At 33.0% G+C, this 14,654-nt stretch overlaps 1 protein-coding gene across 1 annotated transcript in view; it reads right to left on the bottom strand.

Moving 5' to 3' along the window:
* LOC123557735 (uncharacterized) overlaps nucleotides 1-14,654 on the bottom strand; it is a 69,766-nt gene that overhangs the window by 38,638 nt on the left and 16,474 nt on the right. Inside the window, exons 10-14 of the mRNA XM_053544715.1 lie at nucleotides 13,744-13,881; nucleotides 11,447-11,584; nucleotides 9,915-10,055; nucleotides 728-862; nucleotides 214-354 (exon numbers count right to left, since the gene is read on the bottom strand). Coding sequence (XP_053400690.1) covers nucleotides 214-354; nucleotides 728-862; nucleotides 9,915-10,055; nucleotides 11,447-11,584; nucleotides 13,744-13,881 — 693 coding nt within the window. The remainder of the gene's footprint in view (nucleotides 1-213; nucleotides 355-727; nucleotides 863-9,914; nucleotides 10,056-11,446; nucleotides 11,585-13,743; nucleotides 13,882-14,654) is intronic.

The following is a 14,654-nucleotide window of genomic DNA, read 5'->3' on the forward strand; positions in this document are numbered from 1 at the left end:
GTATGAATAATCAATGGTTAATTGTATTTTTATCGTAACTTCATCATTCATGAAGACAGTTGATCTCAATGAATGATCAAAAACTATCAAAAGTCGTTGTGTAATATATATTTGTTAGTAGTTCTTGTTACGTTAAAACTAAATTATACAGTGCAAGGTCTGAACATTTTCTATAACTACAAATGATCATACAATTCAATAAACATAACGTACTATGAGAACATAATTTCCCGTAGTACCCTAGTTTACAGCCATTTGGACAAGACCCGTAAACTTTCTCACATATTTCACTGTTCTTGCAATTGCCGCTACAGCGCGCCCGGCACTTGAAGCCAAAGGTACCGTCTATACACTCTATAATTATAATTATATTATTATTTTACAATACGTCATTTATACACTGACGTAGTTTTGTTATCAAAATAATAAGTATCTATAAATCAACCAATACAAATCATAATAGAATACTATACAACATATAAATAACTTACCCTACGATGTCCGTAGTATGAAAACAGTCTTTAGATTTGTAATGCATTTTTTATATTATTGCAATAAAGTGTCGTTTAGACTGCAAGCTGAAATCATCGGAGTAATAATTAAAAGACAACTGTCTTATTGAAAGGGATAATTACCTTGCAATCCTTCTACAGCAATATTTTCATTAATAGCATTTGTTTTCTAAATAAAACGTCCAATTCAGGCAGTTAAATACATTTTATGTTACCTTGCTCACACGTTTGTCCCATCCATCCTGCCTTACACCGACAATGTCCGTTTATATGATCGCATTCATTTTCATTTTCACAATTTACACTACATTTTCTCGAACAGTTTGTGCCGTACTGACCACTTCCGCAGCCTATTGTAGATGTAAACGAAATTTGTTTTTAGGATAACGTACAAATGTATTTTCTCCTTTTAATTTCAAAGTTATGAGACACCTAAATTACATATAATAATTATATTTAGGATCGTGCCGCTCGCTTTGAGAGACTGCATGTTTAGCAAATACTTTAACATGTGAGTTTTACAAAATTACAAAAGTTTTAAGGTAAAGAAGGTGTAATTCAGCGACGTCTGGCGGAACGCCAAATGTTATGACGTACCGTTTGGGTCAAAAGTCTGAAATCGCTCGAGCGATACCATAATACACGGTTAGCGTGTAAATTTACACGCTTACCGTGTATTTCAATCGGTAGATCTATAAATTTACACGCTCACCGTGTATTTAACGCGTTTACCGGGTAAAATATACGCTTAGCGTACAAGTTTATACGCTTAGCGCGTATCGCTCGCTTGAGTTACACTTGTAAATAAACTAGCCAATCAAAATACATGTTACAAAGGCAGATATTTATAAAGTTTATGATTGAATTATTACATTTAAGTAAAAAATATACATAATATTTTCATTATATTACGAATTTTTTTGCCACTGTAAAAATGATTTCAGTCAAGTAATTTATTCTACAGTATATATGCTTTCATTAAAGACCCGTATAATTTTTATCATAACTTACCTGAAAAGCCTGCTTTATTCTTATTTTCGTAAGAAAAGAAGTCTAATTCCACACATCATACACATATAAAACATGTACTTTACGTTTTAAAATGTCATTTGTTATCATGTATCTATTTTTTCTACAACTTCAAGTAATATATATCTATATATATAAATAATAATAGTATTTATTTTTCTCCGACTTGAATGACATGTACATCATGGGGGGGGGGGGGGGGGGGGGGGTAGGGAAGGTGGATCGAGCGGCTCCATGTCACTGAAGTTGTTGTTTTAAGTGATCTACCGGAAATCATTACGTAACTATTATGTAAAATGACATGATAAAACATATGTCACCTAGTTTATCAAGATCCTTTCGAGGTTCCCGAATTAGCGAATTAGAGCGGATCATAAAATTTACTGAAGCATATAAGATGGCTTTGATATGACACAATTTAATGCCTTCGGTCATCAATGCCACTATATATGAACGCACACGGATTAATATATCACGCGGCGGAGCTGTCTTGTGAAACGAAAATAAAAATTTCACAAGATATCTAGTATTCTAAAATCTGTAAGAATGTATTTGGAAATTTAATGGACATTTATTTTTAAAACGATGAAAGTGTAGTAACAAAAATGTAAATTCGTTAGATATGAATCAAGGACTTTAACTACTTACTAATTGTAAATACCTAATATCTGGAACAATTGATACGTATTAGACCTTCCTGCTAATATGAATCTATAATTCTTATTTCTCATATTTACATGCTGGATCATTTTCATATCGAAAAGTCATTATCGTGCGCAAAGTTATTATCCGTAATTTTATAGAATAATTATGATGAAGTTGAATTCCGCAAAAAATTGAACAAGATTTCAAGTCTAGAACACCCTTCCCTGCTACACCCCCTCCAACGTCGCGTCATTACATTCTATAAAGCTATCGGAAACAAAATTGCGTCGAGCGATGCAGGAGGGCGATACACCGGACGTTTTTTTTTCCATTCTTGGCTGGATAATCTTGGTGAATAAGCACTACATATGCTGTGTATGTGCAAGTCTTTTCTGTATGACAATGGGTACATTTGAGAATTATAAAAGGCATTACAAAATTAATATATAATTTTAAAGACAGATGATGTGTATAAATTTTATTTATCATTCAGACATTTTATATCATTGCTGTATTACATACAACCAGTTATCAAGCGCATTGTCGTAATAAACATGAAAAATTATGAAAAACATTTGATGTTTGTGTTCTGTTTTGCATTGCAGGTAGTAATGATATACTGACAATTTAATTGTTATTGTTTCCGAACTCCCTATCGGTATTAACTTGCTCACAACATCTCAACAAGTAACAAAAGCGGGTTCGTCCATTTGTCCGATGTTCAAAAACCGGAAACTTTAGTCTGACTGGTTGAATCTTTCTACACAACTGTCTGAGTTTGTTTAGATGCAGTAGTTCCAAAAGATAAATTATAGCAAAAACCAGTGTTTGGCGGTCGCTCAGTCCCGAATATGGTACAACTTCACATGCTGCATATTATTCCTACATGGCTTCATGTCTCTGTTGAAACTCTTGAAGCACTGAATAAGATACATACAAAACAAACTTTTTATGTATATTTTCGACTACGTCAAGGGCCATAACACTGGTCTGACTGTGTGAGATCAAATTAAAACATCATATACTCAAATGGAATCGTTGATAACAATACTGGGAGGTTTGGTGACTCTAGGTCAATACTTTCTGAGATATGCCCGACATTTATTCGGACTGACGGATGTGCGAGCAAGGGCAACACTATAATTGCCCCACTCAAACATAACGAGGAAGGCGTGGGGCACATAAAAAGAAATTATTTCATATTGTAACATTCTATAGGCAAAATAAATCATTTACCACCAGTTGCACCTTAAATTACATTTAAAAACACATCTTCTTGAAATATATCCTAACATCTCATGCGAAAAAATACGGTTTTCTTTTTACCGCAGGATTCAATGAAAATTCAGACCATTTCCGATTGAATATTTGTATATGTACATGCATACGCACTTGCTTATTTGTACTTTGTCTCGCAACTGTACAATCTTCTAAGTAGGTAACTTGAAAATTACCACCTATATTCACGTGACGAGGACAAATATGAAATATAATGATTTGAGCCGCACCATGAGAAAACCAACATAGTGCGTTTGCATCCGCGCAGTCTGGTCAGGATCCATGCTGTTCGCTAACAGTTTCTCTAATTCCAATAGGCTGGTCGCAAACGCCCTGTGTTGGTTTTCACTTGGCACGGCTCATTTGTATATACAATATTGAAAGTATGTTTCAGAAAGTATTAGAATTTTTAAAACGGAATGGCTAAATATTTATTTGCAAACAGCATACACCGTTTTAGTCATAAGGCGTTTGCTAACGTCAGAAAAAAGCGGGGAAATGCGTAACGTCAAACGCCGCCCACAGCGCCATTTGAGACTTCTTCGTTTTTGCGACTTCGTAGCTAGAAAACGAAGTCGGTAGTCAAGGACTTTTTTTTTCGTTATTTTGCTGAGAAATACCTTTAAAGTAATTGTGTAAATTTAAAAAAAATCTGTGGACCAGTAAATGCATGCTCCTAATTTATACAAGAAACGTCACTTCCGTAGAGGTCAGATTTTGGAACAACATATGCTACGATTTATGGCTACAACTTAATTATTCGGAAAGGGTCAGACTCAAACTTATCACTTAACAAACTCGTGTGCAGTCAATGTCGCTGTGGGCTAACAATTATTTGGTAGAAGTGAATTTCATTGCACGGCCAATCAAGGCCGGGCATATAGAGGTGGTTTAAGAATGTGCCATGGGTTCAGATTTGACAATTTTTTCCCTTCGAGTCATATTTCTGTTAAATTTTCGTTTAACACTCAGAAAGTGAATATTCTAACGTGTAATCGCAACAATAATGGAATTGATATTATTTAATTTTGTTCCTTCTGGTTTACATTTTGCAATATTTGCAGAATTTGCATTATATTGAATCGGATTTGATCAATTTCAGCCTTTCAAGTTATTCGCGCAGGGCCATTCGCGCATGCGCAGTGAAATTATGTCATTCTTGCTGTACATAAAGTGTAGTCAGTGTAACGTCTTTTTTTATTAAAATATTTTGAAGTGGATTTTGTCAAGAACAAGGTAACTAAATTGTTACCAACAATATTGTTTTTGATAACAATGCATTTTGAGTGCCAATTCACATTCGTTGATCTAAATTTTAGAATAAACCAAACTCAGCGAATCACCCTAAGTGATGACCTACTTACACTATCAATACGAAACATAAATAAATATTAGCATGCTTTAGAAGACTTTTTGCGTAGTTACGCATTTTAATAGGTTTATAGAGGTGAGCTGCAGTCAAAGTATCATTTTTTAATGTGTATAAATGTGAAGTTTTTGAAGACGGAATAGTGTAAACAATAGACTACGTGACTTTCGGCGCGAATTTACTACACATACATGTACATATGCTATATTTGGCAGGTGGCACTATGTAAGGTTTTTCCAATTATTAAATGAAGCTATTTATAAACATATCCCAATGTCCTGCAGTTACTGAAACATTAGGCATTTTAATTTATCAAGTTGAGACCGCGTCAGAACTTTTGACTCGGTGTCTTGGAGAGAATTTTCGCTTGTACATACTTCCTGATAACAAGAGGCGCGAGGCAGTATAAAGAGATAGATAGTCGAAATAATCCGACGTATAAGCTTGTCTAAAGAGATAACAGGTCTAGGATTTTGTATGTTCTGTAAAATTGTAGATAGAAAAATCTTTGAAATCATGGATGGTCCAAATATGTACTGTACAGTATATATTTTAAAACGAAGAAATCATAGAATAGACCATGTGACTTACGACGCGAATTTACTACACACGTACATATGTTACACTCGGCAGGTGGCGCTGTTCAAGGTTTTTCCAATTGTAAAAGCGAACTATTTTTAAACATCATCCAATGTCCTGCACAAGGGGGCATTTCGTCTTATTATAAGGCCCAATGATAATGGGCGATTTGAGACCTCGTGAAAAATTTTGACTCGCTGTCTTCTGGTACATACATGTACTTCCTGATGATAAATAACAGCCACTATTTTTCTGCTAGTTTTGATTACAAGACGAAAATTGTGTTTTGGACTTTTGTAAGTGTATGAATGTATTGAATGACAAATCAATTGTGCTTTTGACATAAAAATAAAGTGATAAAGATTTATATAAGGTGAATGCCCTACATTATGACACTAACACATTTTTCAGGTTTTTCTGCATGAGTGACAGCAGCTGTAATTGCATATTTTGTGCTAATTTATTTGATTTATTTGAAGATATCCCTAGTTTTTAACAACTGCCCTGACCTCCCAGTTATGATCAGAAATTAATTGTTGAATGTTGGGAGTATTTCCGTAAATGTAGATATGGATTTATAGGGAGATTACGCACCCACTCGATGAAAATTGGAAATGTAATGTTAGTCCCATTCAAATACACTTAGGTGCTTTCACTTTGAAAAACAGTGTATAATTTCCAATCTGCACACTTTCCCGTCTTAAAATCATATAGTATTTAAGATACCCTGTATGACTACAATTTAGGTATACATGTACTGTAAGAACAAACTTTTTTTCTAACTTAATTTGTATTTATTTGTGACAATGCTTGTTTTAAATATTAAAAGGGGATTTTAATTAATATTTTTGAGAGGATTTCAGCAGGCTCAATAGAAAAAAGGTGGTAAATCAGCTTATATACAGAGTTGACTTGGTAGAAAACTTGAACTTAGTGATTACTAATATCCCCATTACCTTTTTTTTCACATTTTCATGCTCCCTTTCAGCTTTAAAAACCGCGAATCGAACATTTATCTTTAGTGATATTGCTAGGATATTGCAGTTCCACTGGCCAGATAGCTCAATTGGCAGAGCAACCCGAAATTGAGGAAATCACGTATGGTAATTTGTGTTTTGGGGAGGTTCCAGGTTCGAATCCTGGTCTGGCTGTGCAAACTGTCGCGTTGTGAAGTTAACTTTTCCAGTTTTTTTTATATAAGATCTACAGGTAAAATATGAAAATGCATTTTATTTTCTTATATTGCTGTAATACTGTATTTACCTTGAAATATTCCCCACTATTTTGTTTACTCTTGGGGGGCATATTTGTACTATTTGTTTTTTTAGCTCAAGATTGTGATCACTCGATGTCCGGGGTCTTTCGTCTGTCAACACTTAGCTTGTGTATGCGATAGAGGCTTTATTTTTCAACTGATCTTCATTTTGTCAGAATGATTATCTTAATGAAATCTAAACCAAGTTCGAAAATGGTTTATCTGGGGTCAAAAACTAGGACACTATGTCAAATCATGAAAAGCCTTGTGTATGCGATAGAGGCTGTATTTTTCAACTGATCTTCATAAAATTATGTCAGAATGATTGCCTTGACGAAATCTATGTCGAGTTTGAATATGGGTCATCTGGGGCCAAAATGTAGGTCATAGGTCAAATCAAAGAAAAACCTTGTGTATGCGATAGAGGCCGTATTTTTCAATTGATCTTCATGAAATTTGGTCAGAATTATTGCCTTGATAAAATCTAGGTCAAGCAATTTTTTACTTGTTGATTTATCAAATGATTTTCTTATGATTATTTTATGTCAGAAAAATACACGAGAAAATGGGGGTAGGGGAAAATTTATGAAATTACTGCGAAAACGAAGTCGGTGACCCCCGATTTTTGTTTGATCATTTAACAGTAAAATAAATTTATAAGATAATATTAGATTTTTTCAAAAAAATCTATGGACCAGGTTTTGCACACTACTTAGTCATTCCGCACAAAAACAATAATTTCATAGAAAGATTTTGGCATGAGTTGTGCATCAAATAAGCATTCCTTCGGCGAATAGAGGGGGCATATATTTGAAAATTACATCACCGTTTAGGTTTCGACTGGCATATTATATAAAATGAAAAAAACAAAACTTTTTAATAAAATGAATGCCCCGAAACTAAATTACTCGCCAAAAAACGGCAACGTTACAACTATTTCCGACTAGGCTAAAACGTGAAATTTTGACGTCATTTGCGTAAAAAGTGTGCATTTGACCTTTTCAATAATTATACATCGGATAAAGATCAACCTTTGCTGTTATTTACGTAATATGTTATCAAGGGTGCAACTTGTTTTTGAAAATCCCGCTCATTACACCTTCTTCGCCTTAAAAGGATCATTACAATTGATCAAAAACATAGTTCATGTTAACCAATAGCATTGAATGCTACATTCTCTGTCTACCTAGAAGCGAATTTGAAAAAGCGAAAATGGACATTGTCAATTAAATATTAAATGGTGTGTAAAAAGTGTCTTCCAATTGAGAGAGTATATTTGTGTGGCAAAACATCAAAACTAATATATTTGTAATTTGAAACGCATGTGAAACGCATGTTAAATGATGATATGATGACATAATGCTTAATAATATACAGAAAATTAGTTAATTCTGTAATATTTGAATGGATTCAATGCAGATTATTTTGAATACATGTATTTAATTCAAAACAAGTCAACTCCCTTGATAAATATTTGTGTAAAAGATGCAACTGATGTCGAGCTATATCATAAAGATATATCATAAAGATATTACAATGTATTTGTGTTTCAAGCAGACCTATTCCTATAAAATCAAGTACAAGTTACTATGACCATTTCATATGCATTTGCAAGAAGAAGACAGTCGTTCATGTACGCTTCTGTCTTATGCAGTATTAAAATCCTCTCTTTGTATGGCTCCTCTCCCTTTTACTATGAGTGCCTACCATGTATCGGTCAAGCCGTCCCCAGGCGGTGTCAAACCTAATTTCGTTGTTTTCACTTCACTGTCTTTTAGTTTTACTTCTCGTGTCAATGTACTGCTTCGGTTCTGGAACTTGCGTGTTTCTAAACTTGACTTATTCTATTGAGTATTCATACTCGATATTTCCATGAACCCTACCCACTAAGCCCTTTTTGCCCCATCCCTATTTGTTTATATTTCATATTAATAAAATGAATATTTTGATGGATATGTAAAACAAACCTTCAGCGATATCTTTCTACAACAATATCTATCTTTGGCGCGCTTACTTTGTGCTGTTTATTTCGCTGTGTTCTGTGCTTTCAGGAAATCTACCTTACCCTTTCAACTTTTAGTGATATGCAAAGCATAGAGATTTATTGATTCAACAATAAAATTATGTCTACTTAAATATATGAAATTAAAGTCTGTTTTGACTACAGTAAGTTCTCCTATTTGATACATTCTCTGTAAAAAGCGGACATAGATGCACAGGTAAACACATGATACTGCTATAAAACTGCTACATTGCAAAGCTTAATCTGCATTTACTTACAAAACGGATAAAGGTCCTTGAAAATAAAATGATTTGTAATATTCTGTCAATTGCAAATGACTTTTAAACAAAACAGGAACTAAAACAGTCATAGTGAAGATGATTTTGGTCTCTGAAGTACAAGTTTAAACCACAAAACTGGACAGTTTTCAAAAGCTTTCAAAGCGGAAGTCTATAAAATTATAAAGCATATAATTTTCCGATAGAAGTATATATTTCTTATAAAAATATAGAATACAGGCACTTACTTATCAAAATGTAGCAGAAAAGTATAAATCTCATATGATTATTTAAAGTTTACAAGAAGAATTAGACTAAATGCAATGAACTGAAAATTCACTTGTTATTCAAAATATAAAAGACGTGTTAACAAGTGACCGAGTATTGCAGTACCAATACAGGAGGCCCCTACTGGTGGAAAACAAAAAGCCATGTTTTGACTCATTGTCTCATAATTGGGAACGTTTCTGTATAGCACTAAGATATTCCATCAATTGGAGCAGAATCAATTTTTTACTTCACATTCAATAGTGACCTTGACCTTTGACCTACACGCATAAGTCGTATACGTGCATAATTTACACATTGACCTTTATTCACATATCAAGTTTTATAAACTAGCTTAAATACTTATTGAGTAATTTCAGGACGGACGGACGGAAGATATTCCCTTAGCCCCTCCAGTTTTACCGGTAAGGGACTTACATCTGAATGTCTAATCATTTTTAATTTGTAATTACAAGATTTTAGATTTCGACAGCGGTTTAACTTAGGAGGACATAATATGTTACCCAGAAGCAAATCCAGACTTGTACTTTTAATGATTGATTTTGTATGTCTACCCTGAAGTCAAGGAAGACCCTTAAATGTATTGTAAACATAAAGTGGACAAGGTATAGAGTGGTATAGAAACAAACCAAGCTTTAACTTCAAATATAAAATATAGAAAAAATATAAATGTACTAACGCTGATCGCAGCGTTCCCCTCTAAATCCTATATTACATCCATTTGGACAAATGCCGTCATCTTTCTTACACGGAACATCATTCTTACAGTTTCCGCTGCAGTTCATTGAACAATCAGGCCCATATGTACCATCATTACATTCTGCAGAAATATTCATATGTTGTAATTTAAATATCGGTTATTTACGTGTACTTCACATCAACTGGAAAAAATGTTACAAGATTGTATGAACATGTTTTGCTTAATTATAAAATTCTTAGTACTTTGATCACACTTTTGTCTCTTCCATCCCGTATTACACCTAAACAAACAATTTCCATTCAAGTTTTTTGCATTCACTACCGTTATAACCTGAACATAATGAATGGCGTGGTGTTAAAAATGAATGTCAAGAAGTCGACTTTACCCATTCAAACAAAACACTATGTATAATTTCATGCTCAACTACGAAGAAGAGGCGTCTATCGTTTTGCTCATGGTCTGTCGATATGTTGGTCGGTCCGTGGGTCCATCCACTGACCGGTCATTTGGTCGGCATACTATTTCCTTTCCAATTAAAAACTAGATAATGCTTTGTTTAACTATGGCCAAACTTCAAAGAATTATTGCCTCTGGCTAGTAAATGACCTTAGTTGTCTTGCACTACAGTCGTCGGAAATTACTGAAAGGGCACAGAAACATCTGTCTTTTCGTAATTGAGCCGTGTTATTTGAAAGTTTCATTTGGTACAGTTTATTCTAAGTACTGAATGTTTGGTAACATCAACTGCGAGTGTTGGGTTTGTGTGCATCTATGCTTTAACTGCTGCCTATTATACTTATGTCATATATTTCATATTGAAATATATACGGTTCTGCAAATCAATGCGAAATGACATAAATCATAAAATATCGTAAAGGCTTATCAGAAATGTACTTGAAGAAATTCATGTACATGCATAAACTTTTTAATTTTATCAAGCATAAGCCTTGTGACGTCATGACGTTGTTTGTGGCTCTTTTGCTTTGCGCGTTGCGTTTCCAGCTGTGTAATATGAGAAGAACTAAGTTAAAACTATTGAAAAGATATACAATTAAATTTCAATATTTTGATTTATATGTAAGACCAAAGTATCTCTGATTTGTGAAATCTAAATGATATCTTTTTAATTTAGATTTTTCTCGGACCTACATCGCTGATCAAAATATTGTTGATGTTCAATCAATGGAGGAATGTTCAAAAGAAATAAGCTTTTTAGCTTCATTTGTCAGCATCTATTATCTTTGTATATAGAGAAAATTGAATGGAACGTGTACGTTAAAAATAAGATAGTGGTTCATAAGATAAAACCTTACATGTATTTACACCGTCTTTTCTTCTTGTGTGCATCAATAACATATAATTGTCTATAACATTATAATAACGATCTAACCTAGAATGTATGTTGATATAATTCTGTATCACATATCCTATGATTTATATCTATTTCTTTTGATTACAACATATGTAGTTAGAATTAATATTATTATTGTTATTCATTTAAGTATATTTACGTTTTTCACATCGTTTTCCTTTCCATCCCGCAGTACAGCCTTTAATGCATTTTCCATCCTTATGTCTACATGTACCTTCGACGCAATTCTCGCTACATTTATTTTTGCAATTGTTTCCATAGAAACCAACTGGACATGCTATAATATTGAATTTTACACATTTTAATCATTTCAACACAACGAATGAATAATAATTTATTACAGACGGATTTCTGAACTTGCGAGAACTCCCCCTTATCTTAAAGTGTCTAAAGATTGCAACCTTGTGGGTTCAATAGCCCACGAATTAGTAAATGTTTGCTGTTTGTTGGCTTCACTTTGTCACGGCATTTTAGCCCATAATCTTAATTTAATTGAATGAGTGCATTTACTTTTTGTCTTCAACTTGACGCATTTAACCTTTTGGTTAAAATATATTACATCTATTTCTTTTATAACCAACATATTGATCTTATTTTTCTATTGATTTTTAAAGCCATCCAGGATAGGAAGCCCTAAACATCATACATAATGTTTAATTGTAACATCGTACCACATATTTACAAATTAAATACCATATCAGTCTTTCACTATTGAAATATGTGGCTCGATGCATGTATTTAGGCCGTAACGAGGCTCTGCCAAGTAACCAAAAAATCTGTTATCAAAAAGTAAAAAAGTTAAAGCTGAAATGAAAATTAATTTTAATTTACTGTTGATAAAACAGGTATTTGTAACCTATTACGATCAATGAAATACATTTAAGACTTCATTTTTTGTGAAAATAACTTTGTCGTCATTTAAAATTCAATGGTACCCAAACCGTATTTTCAAAGAAGTTCTGATTAAAGCCACGCCCAGTCAGCTGTTCTGTTATTGATTGCCACCTGTGCTGTTTCAGAATATTAAGAATTCACAAAGTTCCTTTCAATACACATTTACAGACAAATACTTTATGAACAGAAAGTCTATGATGATGTTGGCCAAGTTTGAATTTTGGTATGTCCATCTTACAAAATCGTTCTATTATTTGGCAACCTCTGGTAGTACAAAAGATTTAAGCTTGTTTAAGCAGTATAAGAGGAATAAGAGGAACTAGAAACATCTATTCAAGCTGCTTTCGAGTAAACATGTTAGTAGAATGTAGAGCTTACTTTTGATCTAGAAACATCTGTCTGATTGGCCGAATGTAGCTTTGGGGAAAACATATAAAACATTGTCAACATTTGTTTATGATATGCAGTTATTTTTCATCTTGCAAACGTTTGAGAAATTGGTCCTTATAACGTATATATTTCATGCTAAAAATAATCAAATTTTAGATAATGTAAATGTTGCTTATTTGATTACATCTCACGAACAGACTCAGTCAGACCGAGTCTATTATTAGTGTACAAGGTTTCGCGGCATGTTTCTGCAGTGGGGTGTTTATTTATACAATTTCAGATTCCGGAAATATACTTTTTCGCATAATTGTATTCATACCTTCATTTTTCAGAATTTGTAATTCATTAAGTCGTTTTTTTTAATTCTGTATAAGCAGAGTGTTCATAAACATCAGTCATTTGTGTGCCTTGTCTTAAATAAACCAAACTTACATAGCACTAGCTTTTGTATAAATTTGAACAATAACATTTCGGTATTATATTCTTCTTGTCAGATATGTTGCATTTTCACTAAAGATCAGAATTTAAAGCACATTTAATTCATGGTAACTTAAAAATTTATGAATATATATATGCTTGGTCAAATTACAAGAAAGTGGGTTTATTATCAGAAATGTGCTTAATAAATTGTACATGCATAAAACCTTTAAGAACATAGAAGTATATTACCACATAAAGAAAATTGATTGCCAATGAGCTAATAAGTTAAGCATAAACCTTATGACGTCATGGCGTTGTTGGTGCCTTTTCGATTTGTGCGTTGCGTTTTCAGTGTTATATGAATAGAATTTGTTTAAAACTATTGAAAAGATATAATTCAAATTCAATATTTTGATTTATATGTAAGACCAAAGTATCTCTCATTTGTAAAGTCTGAATGACATATTTTAATTTAGATTTTACTCGGACCTACATAGCTGATCAAAATGTTGTTGATGTCCAATCAATGAAAGAATTTTCAATAGAAATAAGCTATTTAGTTTCATTTGTCAGCCTCTATTGTCTTTAAATACAGTGAAAATAGAATGAAAAGTGTACGTTAAGAATAAGATATTGATGCATAAGATAAAGACTGATTTACACTGACTTTTCTCTATATGTAAGTTAATAACATTCGTATAGTTGTCTATAATATCATTTAAGTATATTTACGTTTTTCACATCGTTTTCCTTTCCATCCCGCAGTACAGCCTTCAGTGCATTTTCCATCCGTATGTCTGCATGTACCTTCGACGCAATTCTCGCTACAGTTACTGTTGCAATTATTTCCATAGAAACCAGCTGGACAGGCTATAACAACAGAACTTCATACATTTTAATCATGTCAACTCAAAACAAAATAAATAATTATTTATTAAAGACGCATTTTTTAACTTGCGAGAACTCTCCCTTATCTTAAAGTGTCAAAAGATTACAATAATTGTCGGTTCGATTGTCCGCGACTTGGTAAGTTTTTGCTGTTTCTTGGCTTCACTTTGTCACGACGTTTTTGCCCATGATCTTGATTTAATTGAATATGTGCATTTACTTTGACGCATTTAACCTTTTGGTTGAAATATATTACATCTATTCCTTTTCTGACCAACATATTAATCTTACTTTTCCAGTGATTTTTTTAAAACATCCAGGATAGGAAGCCCTAAACATCATACATAATATTAAATGGTAACATTTTTCCACATATTTATTTACCAAATAAATATCATATTAGTCTTTCACTGGTAGTAGTTACGGATTGAAATATTGACTTGATGGTAAGTGTTTAGGCCGTAACGAGGCGCTTTCGAGTAACCAAAAACAATATCTGTTATCAGACAGTACACAAATTAAAGCTGAAATGAAAATTTATTTTTATTTACTGTTGATAAAACAATTATTTGTAACCTATTACGATCAATGAATTATGTTTAACACTTCTTTTACTGTGAAATTAACTGTTTAGTAATTTAGAATCCAATGGCACCCCTTACCGTATTTTCAAAGAACTACCGATTAAAGCCACGCCCACTCATCTGATAAAATATTTAGTACTTAATGATATGTAGACGACAGTAGTTGCTTTC

This window comes from Mercenaria mercenaria, chromosome 5 (genome assembly GCF_021730395.1).
Source record: "Mercenaria mercenaria strain notata chromosome 5, MADL_Memer_1, whole genome shotgun sequence".
In the NCBI taxonomy this organism is placed as follows: domain Eukaryota; kingdom Metazoa; phylum Mollusca; class Bivalvia; order Venerida; family Veneridae; genus Mercenaria; species Mercenaria mercenaria.